Raw genomic sequence first — 17530 nt, forward strand, 5'->3', positions numbered from 1 at the left:
TAATGTCGCTCTAAATTCCACTGTTCCATTTTCGTAACAACAAAAATACAAGTTCAATGATGGCGCTCTCAAAAATCACCTGATGGCTGGACTGAGCTGAAACTCTGACTGAGCATCTGGCAGGGATGAACACGCCGGTCTACACCGGTAGAACTACACAGCGTTTGCCAGTTCGTTCACAGTGTTGTCGGTCTCATTGCTTTTCTCACACTTGACGTATCATCCTTCCTAAGTGTCACATGTGAAGTGGTTCAAATTTCCTCGTGCGTTTTATCATCAGTTGCTTTCAAACTGTACCACATTAAAAGTGGGATTCAGATGCTTCCTTTTTAATCTTAACTCAGTACTTGACATCAGCTGATTTCCTTTTTACAAAGAGTAGCAAAGTAGTAGATTGATATATGTGTAGAATAAGAAAAAGCTTCTGATAAAAGGGGCTGGAATACACTCTGTTCAATTCTACAGGTATCACAGATACAGCACAGGGAATCGAAGGTTATCTACAACTTGTACAAAAACTACAGTTGTAAGAGGCGAATGTCATAAAAGAGAGGCAATAGTGAAGGAGGGAGTGAGATGAAGTTGTAGCTTATCCCCTATGTTATTCAGTAAGTACATCAAGCAGTGAAGGAACTCAAGGGGAAATCTGGGGGAAAAGTTGAAATTCAGAAAGAATAAGTAAAAGATTAAATTTTCGATGACACTGTAATTCTGCTATAGACCGCAATGGTCTAATAAGATCAGTTTAATGGAATTGATAGCGTCTTAAAAAAAGAGGAAATAAGATGAACACCAACAAAACTTAAACGAGGGTAATGAAGTATACTCGAATTAAAGCAGGCAATGCTGAGAGAATTAGTTTAGGGAGTAAGGTGATAAAAGTAGTGGACTAGTGTTGCTATTTAGGCAGCAAAATATCTGGAGATGACAGAAGTAAAATATCGGGTTTTTAAGGCTTTGCAGCAAGTATTATATTCAACTTAGTATTATAAATAATTAATCAAATGAATGATCAATCGAACAGTTTTATTTGTATACCTGTGCGCAGTTGTTACAGACTCTAAAGTCTGCAGGCTACGGTTTGCGTGCCAACTTTGCGAACGAAATATTGCTACATGGCAAAGATTTTCTAGGTCGTATCGTCCTCAGTTATGAATCGACATTCCACCGAAGAGGAAATGTGAATACAAACAATGTCCGCATCTGGCGGTCGGCATATCCCCATGGGATGGTACAGCTGCAACGACTCTCCTCTAAACTGGATGTTTTTTGTACCACATGCCGGCGAAAAGTTTATGGGCCTTTCCTTTTAGGCCCAGCAACTATAAGTGATGTTTCTTGTCTTGGTGCGCTAGAACTACGGCTCTTTTCTCTGTTGGAATAAACTGAATCACAGTACTTTATTTGGCAGTGGCATAACTCAATATGCCATTGGTTAAACGACGTTGTATTCCACCGTTGTATTGGCTGCGAGGGACCAGATGACAGAGCTTTTCTCGCTTGGTCCCCACGTTCAGCCGAGCTGGCACCATACGATTTTTACCACTGTGGAAAAGATCACGTTTGTGTGTCTCCGCTACCAGTTTATCTATCCGATTTAAGGAACAGCACTGAAGCAGTTGTTGTAACAATTACACTGGACACACTGATCAAGGTTTGGAAAGAAATCGACAACTCCTATCGGTTCGATGTGTGCCGTTTCACGAATGGTACTCACCCTGAACACTTTTAAGCAAAGCTGTTTGTCTTTCATTTGACGTTTTATTTATAATAGTGGTAATCACAGCAGAATAGATGAGACAGGCTCGAAGTGTTTACAAAAGTCCTCTTGCTTGGAATAGCCAAGGTAAGGGACCTCTTTTATCATCTAAATCTTCCCTTTCGTGGATTAATTTCTTCTTAAGAATATAGGAAAATTTAGTTGCCTTTTCCTAAAGGTACTTTCTGTATCACATGTATTTTTTAAAATTAACAATGTAATTCTGAAAAAGACAAAACAACAGTACTCAAAGAAGCTGTAGAAAACGACGAAGAAACTGTCTCTGCAGCTTTTTACTACTTTTTAGTAGCAAATGATCCACCATAGTTACCAGCGCGATGGGTCACTCTGCAATGTTAATAAATAAATAATATAAATAAATTTATATTTGTAAGTCGAATGTAATAAATGGTACAAAGCTTTACAACCCCGGTATTCATTTAAAAATCAATGTTGTAACACAAAGATTGGAAATAACAAGAAAAGCAATTCTGAAAAATAAAAATACGTAAACACCAAACGCTCATTTAATTACATATGGTTGATGCTCCTGAGACAGACTGAGTCTCACATTTATCACGATAATCATGTAGGTGGAAGCAATGAATTAAAATTAGTACCAACGCCGGGATTCAAACCCAGGTGTCGTGCTTAGTAGGCAGATGCGCTAGCCATCACAACACACAGATACTCTTGTGATAACCGCGGTATCAGTGTGGCGTAACTGTTAGCACATCTGCCTAGTAAGTAGGACACCTGGGTTCAAACCCCGGCATTGGTACTAATTTCAATTTATTTCTTTGGCCGACATTATTATCGTTGGTAAATTAACTGTTAGAAATTATTCTCTGAAAGTCTTTATCTGATGTGTCCTTATATGAAAATGATCTATGGACTATAAAATGTTAAGACAAGGATAAAAAGTGCTTTTGAGATCTGGTGTTTGATTAGAACGCTGAATAAGAGATGGGTGTATTGCGTAACTAGATGTGCAGATTCTATTCTAGGCTGAAAGAGGGGATTGGTTGATAGGATACATTCTGAGGTATCGAGAAATTGTCAGTTAAGCAGTGGAGGCAATTGTAGAGGGAGACCAAGGCTTGACAACAGCAAACAGGTTCAAATGTTTATGGGTGGCAGTGGTTATGCAGTTATGGAGGGGAGCAAATTGCACAGAGTAGTTTAGTGTGGAGATCTGCATCAAAAGTCTTGAGACTGAAAAACATAATAGAAAACTAGCAGTTAACCTAGTGCTCGCAACACGCTGTGCGCCACGTCTGCTAGTTAGCGTGTAGAAACGCCATTTAAACGTTCGCTTTCTTCTGCAGGTACGCAATATGAGCAATGTACACGTCACGATAGTGCAGCTAGCGATACGTGGGAGCCCAGAGGTTGTCAGGTCAGTCGGTGCAGGCGCCGACGCCGGCGGACCTATTTTTAATCAGTTGACGCAGGTGCAGTGTTGACACTGTGCAGCGGATGTGGGGCAGCGCCAGTGGCGCACACACGGCTCTTGTTGCTATCAGCCAGGTGAACCGTGCTGGAGTGCAAGGGTGCTTCCCTACTGGCATCTTGGGACCGGACTCTCGGACCTCCATACTGCTGCAATGTGCGAAGGAAAGAAGACTAGGGCTCAACTTCCTGTCGACTACGAGGTGTTAGAGAGTACAAGCTCGGCTTGGGGAAGGATAGGGAGGAAATGTCTGTGTACAGTATGTGTGAACTCCTAAAGGGACCAAACTGCTGAGATCTCCGGTCCTCAGACTTACACACTACTTAAACTAACTTATGCCAAGAACAACACACACACACAAACACCCATGCCCGAGAGAGGACTCGAACCTCCGGCGGGAGTGGCCGCGCAATCCGTGACATGGCGCCTCTAACCGAGCGGCCAATCCGCGCGGCTAGGGAGGAAATCAGCCATGTTCTTCCCAAAGCAACAGTCCCGTTTGCCTCAAATCATTAAGGAAAGTCAAGGAAAATCTAAATGAAGATGGCAGGGCAAAGATCTGAACAGCCGTCCGTCCGAGTGCGGGTATATTTTCTTAACAATGAGAAGTCGGCTCTGCAATGTCTGCTGCTACTGGATAGTCTGAACGAATTCTTTCTGTAGGAGCCGTGAGATTCGCGCAGAAATGGCCTCATCCAAATACATTCTCCAACTTGCGCGCTCTTCACCGAAATTTCCCAGCACATTTAAAATTCTTCTTCTAAATCTACATTCACAAACATACTCTGCAAGTCACCGTACGATGCATGGCTGAGGGTACGCTGTATCACCACTAGTCATTTCCTCTCATATTCCATACGAAAACAGAGCAAGGAGAAACTACTGCCTCCGTTTCTCTAATTTCTCGTATCTTATCTTTATGGTCCTTAGTCGAAGTGTATGTTGGCCGCAATAGAATCATTCTGCAGTCAGCTTCAAATGCTGGTTCTCTAAATTTTCTCAATAGCATTTCTGTGAAAGGACGTCGCTTTAACTCCCATTTGAGTTCCCGATGCATCTAAACAAATCTAGCCACGCTCCTCTGAACTGCTTCGTTGTCTTTCTTCAATCCGACCTGGTACGGGTCCCAAACACTCGAGCAGTACTCGAGAATAGGGTGCACTAGCGTCCTATGTGTGGTCTCCCTTACAGAAGAACCACAGTTTACCAATACTCTCTCAATAGACCGAAGTCGGCCATTCGCCTTCCCGTCAACCATCCTCACACCGTCGTTCCATTTCATATCGCTCTGCAACATTGCCCAGATATTTAAATTACGTGACTTTGTCAAGCAGGACACTACTACTGCTGTATCCGAACATTACGGGTTTGTTTTTCCTATTCAGCGTCATTACCTTACATTTTTTCTACATTTAGAGCTAGCCGCCATTTTTCACACCAACTAGAGATTTAATCTTTATTGATCCATTATGGACTGTGGGACAACGGCTGGCATGTATTTCTTGATGCAATAATTTACCAACAGCTGTATGTATTGTAGAAATTTCTTTTATGAACTACTTATGTGCCAACAGTTTCGGCATTACACTGATGCCATCTTCAGGCCCCACACGTCATAGTCATAAAATCGCTATACACGGAAGGAGCCATATAACTGGATCCGTGAATCAAATCGCTATGAAACAGCTCTTGGTGGCCAGGCGACACAGACTGGGGCGGTTTGCAAGAAACTAGAGATTTTGTCTAAGTCACCTTGTCATATTCTCCTTCAGTCACTCAACGTCGACATCTTGCCGTTCACCGCAGCATCATCCGCAAAAAACAGCAGATTGCTGCCTACCCTGTCCGGCAGATGTATATAAAAAATAATAATGGTCCTACCACACTTCCCTGGGGCACACGTGACGATACCCTTGTATCTGATGAACACTCGTCGTCGTGTACAGCACAGTGGGATCTATTACTCAGGAAGTGCTCGAGTCACTCACATATCTAGGAACCTATTCCCTACGCTCGTACGTTCGTTAACAGTTTGCACTGGGGGAACCGTGCCAAATGCTTTCCGGTACTCTAGAATTATGAAGTCTGCCTGTTTCCCTTCATACATATTTCACAGTATATTATGTGACAAAAGAGCTAGTTGAGTATCGCAGGAGAGATGCTTCCTAAAACACTGTTGATTTGTGGACGTAAGCTTCTCGGCCTCGAGAACGTTTGCTGTATTATAACTGAGAATATGTTCAAGGATTCTGTAGCAAATGGATGTTGGAGATATTGGTCTGTAATTTTGTGGGCTCATTATTTTATATATAGGAGTCACCTGCGCTTTTTTTCCAGTCGCTTGGGACTTTGCAGTAGGGAGACAGCTTCACGATAAATGCAAGCTATGTAAGGGGCCAGTGCCGTGCAACACTCTTTGTAAAACTAAACTGGGATTCCGTTCTAACCTGGCGACTTATTTGTTTTCTTCTTGTTGTTGTTCTTCTTCCGCCATTATCTGTCCACTGATGATTTAAAGCCTCTTGCATATTCTTCGACTTCACTCGAAGCAGTGGTAGCAAACAGCACGGGCCTCCAGCAGTCCTCATCAAGCCTTCCCTTCTCGGACAATGGACTGCCTCTTTTGAGTCTCCAAGGCCTCCAACGGAAGAAAGATCTCATTGTTTCATCTCTGGGAGCTTTGCCTCTCTACATTGTCAGAAAAATGCCATTTCAACCCGGTGTTCAGACAGAGAGAATTGTTATTTGCCATACCAAATAACGGTTACTATACCAGAATCACGAAGAAGCGGTACAGGAAATGTTATTTCCAATAAGCATGCCAGAATATGGGAAACGAGAAGGCCGAACAACTGGCAAAAACCGTAGCAAAGCATTCCATCTGGCGATCTAATTGCTGTAGTCTGATTCATGGTCAGAACGAACGGACCATTGTGTGGAAGACTGAAGATCTGCACAAGAGAATACACCTTCGTATACGGAAGACACAATGCTACGCTGAAATGTGCGATATAAAATGTAGATTCACTGGCAAAGGAGCCAAAGAGTGTTACTTAGTTATCATTATCAGAATGAATTTCAACTAGAGCTGCTACCGACACTAGCTCCATATACCTAGTTCGCGTCGTACTAACAGCACATTACGACAGGTGAAATCAAGGACATCAACCAAATATTCGTATACTCTGAATATCATACACACAGAAAGGAATCCAATTGAGTGCTTACAGAGATGTTTAAATGGAACAAGAGATTCCCTCCATTGTGTCGATAGTCACGGAAACTGTGATATACACATGTATAAATTGCTCGTGGAATTCCTGTTAAAAGTTGGCTTTACATTGTAGTCTGACTGTGCGTGCGTGCGTGTGTGTTTGTGTTAGCGCGCGAGCGCACGCGCGCATGTGTGTTTGTGTGTGTGTATGTGAGTGCGTACATGTGTGTGCGCCCATGTGGGTGTGGATGTGGGTATACAGGGTGTTACAAAAAGGTACGGCCAAACTTTCAGGAAACATTCCTCACACACAAAGAAAGAAAATATGTTATGTGGACATGTGTCCGGAAACGCTTACTTTCCATGTTACAGCTCATTTTATTACTTCTCTTCAAGTCACATTAATCATGGAGTGGAAACACACAGCAACAGAACGTACCAGCGTGACTTCAAGCACGTTGTTACAGGAAATGTTCAAAATGTCCTCCGTTAGTGAGGATACATGCATCCACCCTCTGTCGCATGGAATCCCTGATGCGCTGATGCAGCCCTGGAGATTGGCGTATTGTATCACAGCCGTCCACAATACGAGCAAGAAGAGTCTCTACATTTGGTACCGGGGTTGCGTAGACAAGAGCTTTCAAATGCCCCCATAAATGAAAGTCGAGAGGGTTGAGGTCAGGAGAGCGTGGAGGCCATGGAATTGGTCCGCCTCTACCAATCCATCGGTCACCGAATCTGTTGTTGAGAAGCGTACGAACACTTCGACTGAAATGTGCAGGAGCTCAATCTTGCATGAACCACATGTTGTGCCGTTGTTGTAAAGGCACATGTTCTAGCAGCACAGGTAGAGTATCCCGTATGAAATCATGATAACGTGCTCCATTGAGCGTAGGTGGAAGAACATACTAACGAAACTAAAATGAGCTCTAACATGGAAATTAACCGTTTCCCGACACATGTCCACATAACATATTTTCTTTATTTGTGTGTGAGGAATGTTTCCTGAAAGTTTGGCCGTACCTTTTTGTAACACGCTGTATATTGTGCTTTGCTTGTTTAGAAACTAGTTTGTTAATCTAGGAGTCAGAGACATTTTGGCCACTGTACTCTTGGAAGTGGTATCAGGCAAATTTGCGTTTGAAATCACTCATTAATCTGTGGAAAACGAGAGCTGATACCTTCAACGAAAAGACAGACTTATAAAACTGAACGGTCTGTATTCGCGTACGGCGATACCAACAGCGAGAAAAGCTATATCTAGAGCATTTGTTACCGATGATCCGCTTCTGATAATTTCGTTACAGATCTTTCCCACCATCAGCCTCTCCAATACTTTTTGTGCTCACTATAATCTGCGGGCACTTGTCCTTGTCAGAGCCAATATTTCCATACAGTGTTTTAATTCTGGGAGCATACAGGCCTCGCAGACTTGTTTTTAGGCCCATTAGAACATCGCTGTCGTTCAGGATGAACTGAAATTTTCCGAGTGCTGCTCAACCAATCTTATTCTTCGTATGAGTTCTGCCTTTTGGTTGGCTTAACCTAACTGAATTTTATGGCTGAACTAGACGTTTCTGGGGACGACTATCATAGCTTCATGCTTAGTTGCTAACTTGTTTGAACAGACTGAGAGCATACTCTTAAATTTGAAACACTTGTATAAATAGGAATAGTTTACTGATTTAACTCTATGTTTCTACAGCCTGTGTCGAGTCTTGATCACGCCGCCGCTCAGTTCTCTCTGCCCCTCATAAGACAGTACTGCAATGGAGACACTTAACTACATACCGTTAATGATTTATTACGTAACTAGTGCAATTATTTTCCTTCAAAAAGGCCCACAGTTGTCCTCAAGAATATGGATGGACGCCTTTAGTGTTTTTCCTTCGAGTGCCACGAATCGACAACATTCCTTGATGATGTATTTGGAGTCATGCTCGGTTATATGGTGGTATATATCCTTTGACTGACATACACTACCCAGCCACGATATTTTGCTTTTGGTTGTTACCGGAAACACGTTGTGACGTAACGATAAACAAGTCTAGCGATGGTTAAGGAATAATGATCGCACTGTCAACGCTTTCGGGCCAGTTAGGCCTGTACTATCACCCCCGATTACGCTTTGAGTCGTGATGAGTCGACAGAAGCGCCCTCACTCGTTGGTATAACAACATTCTGTTCGAGTAATACAAGGCAACTTGGAGCACACAAACAAATGAGGTTGGCGTTTTGTCACCGAACCCACATACCCCGTGACTTCAAACATCACATAGAGGAAGCTTGTCTCTCCGTGACAGCAACAAACTTTTATCTCGTTCGCAGGTCGCCTAGGAGGGGCATCGGTTTGAGCATCCAGGAAAATGGACACTCGTCTGAACACCTCACTTATATGAACATTCCGTTACCAATTACGTAGAGAGTATCTCTCCCTAAAGCTTCGAACTTTTCTAGCTCCCTAACTAAAATTGGTTGAATTTTAAACAAAATAGGTTTGTATACATATGGCTTAACAACATCAGCTACTTGATAGAAAAATTTAAAATTTTATTTTAAAAATATGTAATTCGTTGTTGTAAATGTCTGGACAATAACTAAATAATTATGTTCGTAATTCCGCAGAGAGAGTACCATTTCTTACGTTTAGAGATCTAAACAAGTATTCCTTTCACTTATTATTTTGGGTATTATCTGATCAAAACTATATGGACACCTATTAGTGGACATTAATATGCGTTGAACTCTGCTCGGGACACTCGTAGTGAAGTGTCTGAATGTCTCTCGAGGAATGGCTGTTCATTAGTCCTCAAGAGGCGACACAAGACAAGGTAGGGATTTGTACGCTGGGGTCTGGAGCGAAGCCGACATTCTGACGCATCCCAATGCTGTTCCATGGGTTTCAGATCGGGACTCTGGGCAAGCCTATCCATTTCAGATATGTAATTGTCTACAAAGCACTGCCACACAGACGCTGCTTTATGACAAGGTGCATTGTCGTGCTAGTACAAACTATTATTGTCTCCGAAATGTTGTTCTACCGTATGCAGTTTAGAATGCTGCAAAATGTGTCCATTGCATCCGCATTTAGCGTTTTCTTAAGCGCTTTAAGGGGACCACAGCCTTACCATGAGAAACACTTCCATGCCGTAACACCATTTACTCAGAACTGTTGACACTACATATGATGGCAGGTAACACTCTCCAGGCATTCGTCAAACCCATATCATTTCATCTGGCTGCCACAGCGTACAGCCTGATTCATTACTCCAAATCACTAGATTCCAGTTATCCTTTGTCCAGTGGTGTCGCTCTGTGCACCACCTCAACTGTCACTTAGCACTGGCAACAGAAATGAGTCACTTATAAGGAACTGTTCGACCATTGCTCCCCATTCGTTTTGATTCCTTACACAAAGTCATTGTACGAGCTGGACTGCTGGAACAACTTTGGAAATGGTGAGTGATTCCTTCCGCCGATTTCATGCAGCCCTCAATGGTCTGGTCTTAGTTTGGCTGTCGTTGTTGCTCCCTTCTTCCACTTCAGAATCATATGACCAAGAGACGACTGGGGCAGCTTTAGAAGGGTTGAAATATGTCTTGTGGGTGTGTTACTCTGGTGACATCAAGTGACTAGTCCACGTTCTAAGCCACTGGGTATCCTAACCGACCCACTCTGCTATTACTGCTAGTCGTCAATTCCACAATGGATAGGGGTGTCCCGATACTTTTGGTCCGCAGCTCGTGGTCTAGTGGCCAGCATCTCTGCCTCTGGATCACGGGGTCCCGGGTTCGATTCTCGGCAAGGGTTGGGGATTTTCTCTGCCCGGGAACTGGGCGTTTGTGTTGTCCTCGTCATTTCATCATCGTCATCATTTGTCAAAGTGGCTAATACTGGATTGTGTGAAGATTAGGACTTTGTGCAGGCGGTGACGACTGCGCAATTGCGCGCCCCACAAACCAACCATCATCACAAACCAACCGATACTTTTGATCAGTTAGTCTAAGCAACAGAGGAAAACTTATTGTCTTAAACACCCTGTACACGGAAACATTCAATGTACACTGATGAGCCAAAACATCTGCTTAATAGCTTCTTTGAACGTCTTTGAAACGAAATATATCACTGATTCTGCTTATCGGAGATCCGAAAGTTTGTTGGTAGGTCTGTGAAGGTATTTCGCATTAGATGTCCATGCACAAGTCATGTAATTCGCGTAAATAATGGGCCGCTGATTTGCGTACGCGGTGATGGCATCCGATTGCGACCAAGATGGGTTCCATAGGATTTACACCAGGCGAATTTGTTCGCCGACTCACCAACGTGATATATCAATAATGCTCCTCAAACGACTGTAGCTCGGTTCTAGCCCCAAGACACTGACAACTGTAGTGCTGAAAGATGACATTGCTGACGGGAAAGACATCACGCATGAAGGGATGCAGGTGGTTCGCAGCTCTCAACGTGTCTTCCATTTCTATCAAAGGTCCCATACAAACGTAAGAGAATATCTCCCATAGCATAATACTGCTCCCACCAGCTTGCGTCCTGGTGCGCTGCACGTTTAGAGCCGCTGTTCACCTCGATCATGGTGTTTGTGTAGTCGACCTAATGTAGCAAAAATGCCTCACCCGAAGAGCTGACACATTTCCATAAATCGACTATCGAATCCCTTTAGTCCCGTGCCCAGTGCAATCGTAATTGACAATGTCGTTAGATCAACACGTGTACACGTAGGTGTGGTGTGCTCCGGATCTCCATGTTCAAAAGTGTACGATGAACGGCGTGCTGCTAAACACTTGTGCGGGCACCAGCCCTTTTGGCAGAGATCCCACAGATCACCATCTATCCTACTTTACAAAGCAGAGAAGCCTCCAAACCCCACGTTGTTCATATGTTCAAATGTGTGTGGAATCTTATGGGACTTAACTGCTAAGGTCATCAGCCCCTAAGCCTCCACACTACTTAACCTAAATTATCCTAAGGACAAACACACACATCCATGCCCGAAGGAGGACTCAAACCTACGCCGGGACCAGCCCACACACTGAGTGAAGAGTCGTGAACGTCTAACCATTTACCGCCTAGTGGTAGTTTCACTGTCCTTCTACGTCTTTCCGTAGATGCTCATAACAGTAGCATGTGAACATTCGACCAGTTTCTCGGGACACTCGTTCACAGGCTCTACGTAATAATGGCCTGCCTTTATCCAAATGGGTTATCTCAATGAATTTCCCCATCTGCAGTCCGTATTCACTAGGGTGATGCCCCGCCAGTGTCTGCTCCGCTTACATCCGTTACGTACCGCGTCACGCCACCAGGCAGCATCCAATCTCGCGGTGGGCAGTGGTCATAGTGTTTTGGCTGATCAGTGTACATGAGGAGTGCGAAAAGAATGAATAACTCTCTGCTGGCCTGAAGTTGGACATTTTTACCCTCCTCGACTCGAGGCCGTTGCGCAGTGGTTAGCACACTGGCCTCGCATTCGGGAGGACGACGGTTCAATCCCGCGTCTAGCCATCATGATTTAGGTTTTCCGTGATTTCCCTAAATCGCTTCAGGCAAATGTCAGGATGGTTCCTTTGACAGGGCACAGCCGACTTCCTTCCCCGTCTTTCTCTAATCCAATGAGACCAATGACCTCGCAGTTTGGTCTCTTTCCCCAAACAACCCAACCCACCCCAACCCTCGAGGCCGTTCCTGTCTTCTACCCGACTTTCTGGTATAGCACCGCGACTGAGAGGCAGCCTCGTGGCGGCAGTGATCAGGTGATGTCAAGGAGAAGGCGGCTGGCACTCGTTGGCCGTCTGAAGGCGCCGTGCAAGGGCGGGGTGGCCAGGACTGGTATTTCTGAGCGCCTCCTGGCCGTTGGCCAGCTGCGGCGCGGCATCGCTTCCCGTGACGCAGGCCACGCCGCGGCTAGCCCGGGTAGCCATCCTCGCGGTAAACAAGCGGGGTATACTATACGAGAGATGCTGCTACCAGCTCACGCAACTCGTCCGGAAGGGCGGTTTCGCGCTGTCTGCAAATCGTCGGCCACCCGTCTGTGCGTATATCACACTTTTTCGACCTGGGCAAAGCTCCGGTTTAGTTATCACCGTTGGTCCCTCTCCGTCCGCCGTCCCGCTGTCGCGTGCTGCGGCGTCGCCGGATGGCGCAGTAAATATTTTCGATGTGCAGGCGACGGGATAATATTGGAACTGTGGCGATCTAGGCCCACGACCCGGATTTCGCGCGGAGGTGCTCGTTGCGCCACCGAGAGAGTTCTTCTGGCTGCTTCACTCTCTATTTGTAACTGTGTGTTCCGTCTTCTTCTTTTCTTGTCTTCCTCTTTTTTTCTTTCTCTCGAGTCTGGATTGTGGCGGGACTACGGCCAGCTGTCTTCTCCACTCGACCCAATTTCCCACGATTTATCGCAGGATTCACCCGTGCTAAGAACGCCAAAAAGTGAGTGCTCTGCTTTCTAAGAAAGGCCTACAGTAAGGAAAATTAAAAATTCTCTCTCCCCACCACTCAGAGAACCGAAGACATGTCACTGAATCCTTCGATTCGAATTTCACCTAGCTAATTACGAGCGGCGTTCAATAAGTTACACATCACATTTTTTTCTCCGCCAGTTTCGGTTGAAAAATATGGGGCCTCTATAGATTCATGAAGCTCTGATAAGTACCGGCGCTAGGCATAGCCTGTAACGGGGATCATTTCAAGTTGTCACTGAATTTGTTTTGTCAGAAACCCAGAGTATGGCATATATTCATAGGCGCCTGCAGAATGTCTAAAAAGAGCTGGCAGTGAACAAAAGCACGGTGAGTTGTGGGTTCCATTCGGTCGTATACAGCGGTGATTCCTGCAAAGTTGGGACGTGCGGACACTCTCATTCGAGCTAATTGATGGATCACAATGAAATACTGTGCTCCCATCTGGACGTCTATGCTGGTAGTTCTGACGTCCTCGTCTGTCAGTTGGTATTCTCAAAGCTGTATGCCCGCTGGATTCTTCGCCGTCTAACAGAAGCCCATAAAAAGTAACGAAGGACCATATGTGCGGAACGCACGCCGCGGGAAGCACCACGTGGGTGATAGTAAGATTGCTGATGCTGCAAGACCTTGCCTCCGACGTCGACCATTAGAGTGCTCCGGGCTGGCATAAAGGCCCTCCTAGTATGGTAGTACTATCGCTTTCAATGGAGATTAGAAAAACAGGGTTTTTTAGCCAAAAGAGTGGGGAATAATATCATTCCTTGGAATCCTGAATACAACCTAACTACTTTCAGAAAAAAAAGTTGCATTACTTATTTAACGCCCATCGTATTATCTGTAATGGCTGCTTCTGCAATTATTATCTGCATAATTATTCCTTGCTACAGAAGAATGCTGAAGATTAGATGGATAGATGACATAACTAATGAGGATGTATTGAATAGAATTGGGGAGAAGAGGAGTTTGTGGCACAACTTGACTAGAAGAAGGGACCGGTTGGTAGGACATGTTCTGAGGCATCAAGGGATCACCAATGTAGTATTGGTAGGCAGCGTGGACGGGAGAAAATCGTAGAGGGAGACCAAGAGATGAATACACTAAGCAGATTCAGAAGGACGCAGGCTGCAACATGTACTGGGATATGAAGCAGCATGCACACGATAGAGTAGCATGGAGAGCTGCATCAACCAGTCTCAGTACTGAAGACCACAACAGCAACGACAACAACAACAATTATTCCTTTTTTAAAAAAATTACATATTATCAAATGTAAGTACGCGGTCTTTGTAAATACATATATATATATATATATATATATATATATATATATATATATATATATATATATATATATATATATATATATAATATTCACCTTACAAGTTTCAGCAAATAGCTGCAGCTATGAGGATTCATAAAATCCACTGTAAGACCGTGTAAACACATATAACAAGAATAGTTAGGTACGGGGACATCATGATGTTAACTAAAATATTTCAATGAATGTACAGTGCATTGCCACATGGTAAGAGATACTGAAATTAAAATGTCGCCCTTTACTTTAATATCACTCCCTAGGAGAGACGTAAAATATGGAAGGGAGCAGATACAGCGTACTATCTGAAAGATTTAAAATTTATATTTTAAAAGCATTAACAGCAGCACAGATTATACGCACGTAATTAGTCTCCTTTTTTCCGTATTGCTTTTGTGTGTCTATGTGTCAAAGAGATATTTGGCTCCTTGTGCAAGTTTTTAAGCCTCTTAAAAAATATGTCATAATACATCATGTTGTTTATTCGTGTTTTAGTAACTATCTAGAATAATTTTAATTAGCTGAGTCCTGCGAAAGGAAATTTCGATACGGCACTCCGACACCAAGTCATGTCTTTATTATTATTTTTCTTTTTTGTAAATGTTTGAAAGACTCTAATACTCAGAATCTTGTTTCTTCGTCTGCCTATCTCTTCCGTTTGTTTTCGATTTAATCTTCTATCCACGGAGAGTAAAATCGTGATTTTTGGTTTGACGAATCTACAGCTTTAATTTCGGTGGTTTTCAGCTCAGTTTAAGCTTCTCGTCATATCGCTACATTCCAATAGTGGAAGGCTGTAATACCATTCGCATGAAGTTATGGAGTGAAAAGAGATTACCATGAATATCAGCACCCGTTACGAGAAAAGAAAGGAACAGCTCACTTGATGGTCTGTTCAAAGTAACTCGTAACTCTGCGATGGCAAGAGGTGGACTGCACTCTGTTGGCAGATCTTTATGTTCTCATCTACCAAAGGCGTTATTGGATTTAAGTAGGGAAGCGGATGTAGATAACACAGCAATTTGATAGCGATTAATTTTATCTCCTTCAAATCAAAGCAGTTATTTTATATTCAAGTAACTCCTTAATTTATTGTCTTCATGAAGTTTAGTGCACTCATTTCGAGTCCTGTTAAGTGCAAGGTGGAGACTATAACTGGTTTCTCTTGCGCGACAGTCATTCCTTACCAAGATACGGGGTGGGAGATCTACGTTGTTCATTGTACTGAACATAATGTTTTGCCCTGACTTTTGTATGAGACTTTGAACGATATGAATAGCACAATGCCTCATTTTGAAACCGAGAGTTCTGTTTCACTAAATATTCTCATTGAGGAGCTATAAATAAATTGTTGTCATCCAAGTTTCGTAAGGCTCGTAGATAATGGGCAGTTATTGTGAGTTCCACATAATTGGACTTGATCTATTGATGGCTATGATTCTCACGACAGAGTTTACATTTCTTAAACATATCATAATCTTAATCTATGACTAGGTAGGCTAGAAGAATTTGGGATGTAAAGAAGGTTTGGTTGCAAGTCAATTGAAAAATCAATAAAGAAACTAACCAATAGCAAATGTCTGAAGAAAAGAACATTTGAAAGGCGTTTTAATACATCGTGTGATATTCAACGATTTTGCAGGACACTTACTTTTTTCTCCTCTGCTACCTTCACTACTTGATCTCTCAGAGGAGTTATTCAGTCAACCGTCATTCTCCATAGCCGAGTAACATTTTTCTTCGTTGCTGTACATTGTACTGATGCAAGCCTTCAACTGAGGACTATTGATTGAATGACCGGTGTGCACTTTCCTTCTGTTTCCATTTGTTTAGTGTCAGCTTCAGCAAGTGGACACGTTATGCTACACCGGTTGGGTACTGTGCAAGACAGTCAAAGTCATTTGTGCCTTAAGATATTACCAGTCAGACATCTTTGGATAGGTCTTGAGCAGAAAATTGTATTACGAAACAAAAAATTAAGGGTACTATTTAAAAAGACTTGCTCTTCACATCTTCGGAACGAACGAAACTACAAAACGGCTATCATGGTCGCTAAACAACTTTTTGTTGATGTATTTTTTTATATTGCTTCTGGAGTAAAAGTTCTTTTAAGGTGGTCAAGGTAAATGAGATACCATGTAAATGAGATATAACAAGATACAACTGGATACAGCGTGAATCTTACAGTCAACTAGTTGTACGTTAAAAGTCGTCCGAGGTATATACTCGAGAAAAGTTAACATTGATGTTGAAGGCAGCATTCCTCCTTGCTGTGTTTTGGAACAATTACCGTCACTTCGGTCTCTAATGGCCCTGCCATCGACGGGACGCTAATGCCTAAACTAGATGTATTACAGCCATTATGAGAGTGGTACTCACCTGACTGTGCAGTCTTCTCTTCCTGCAGACGCGAATCCATCTTGGCCAACAAGTGCAGCGTCTGCAGGCGCTTTCTGACGCGGGTTATCATGCCCATCTGAAACATAAGTGTCCTAGTTCACAGAAAATGGTACAGAATATGAGGCAGTATTCATATCACAGCTAATGCAGCACCTTAGTCATAGTTGCTTACGCATTAAAAAACAGAGAAGTATTTGTAAGAGAATTTGTTTAAACATACAAGAAAAACAACCTACGGAAAGCGAAATGGTCCAGTGGCCGTTCAGTGGCAGTGAGCCAGCGCTGAAATCACATAACCTTGATGCGATTCATAGTATACCATCTACAAACAGCTGACCCCACACTAGGTGGCTATGTGCTGTTACTACCGCTTTGTGGCCGTAGGGGGAATTCGTATAGAGCACAACTCCACGTCGAGAGGTCACCAGCAATTTTTGCGATTGATCGTGAATTTAAATATAAAATTCGAATCTGAAAAAACTCTTTTAACACATATGTTTCATTGGCGCTATGTTTCGACGTGTCTGACACAATCATCACGATTTTACGTTCTTAGTAAGAATGAAAATCCGCTTCCGCTCGTTGCACCATAGGGTCAAAATGTCTTACCGTTTCCATCAGTCTTCGAACTGTGACAGTCGCTCACAATTCCAGAGAGTTGTGTCATGTTACGATGTTCTGAAGTTGTCCAAAGTCTGCACGCTAATCCTAATATCTCAGTGCAATTTTCTAAAGGATACTGTAACATAGTTGCTGAAAGTAACAGCATGTTACTGCCTTCATTAATATTTAAATATTTTCAAAGACAACCTAAAAAGAATTTGTATGAGCTGTGCTTAAATTATTTTATAGTTTTTATGAACGTTACTTCAATTTCGTATCACAATTGAAACAAAAATAGCTAAAATGG

General features: G+C 43.1%; 2 protein-coding genes across 7 annotated transcripts in view; one reads left to right on the plus strand and one right to left on the minus strand.

The window, feature by feature from the left end:
• LOC126267351 (uncharacterized) overlaps nt 1–17530 on the minus strand; it is a 191744-nt gene that overhangs the window by 171366 nt on the left and 2848 nt on the right. Inside the window, exon 2 of the mRNA XM_049972476.1 lies at nt 16600–16696. Coding sequence (XP_049828433.1) covers nt 16600–16696 — 97 coding nt within the window. The remainder of the gene's footprint in view (nt 1–16599; nt 16697–17530) is intronic.
• Nucleotides 1–17530, plus strand: part of LOC126267355 (neuroparsin-A) — a 210226-nt gene that overhangs the window by 114423 nt on the left and 78273 nt on the right. The gene's annotated exons all lie outside the window — the stretch shown is intronic.

Source organism: Schistocerca gregaria, chromosome 4 (genome assembly GCF_023897955.1).
Source record: "Schistocerca gregaria isolate iqSchGreg1 chromosome 4, iqSchGreg1.2, whole genome shotgun sequence".
Lineage (NCBI taxonomy): Eukaryota > Metazoa > Arthropoda > Insecta > Orthoptera > Acrididae > Schistocerca > Schistocerca gregaria.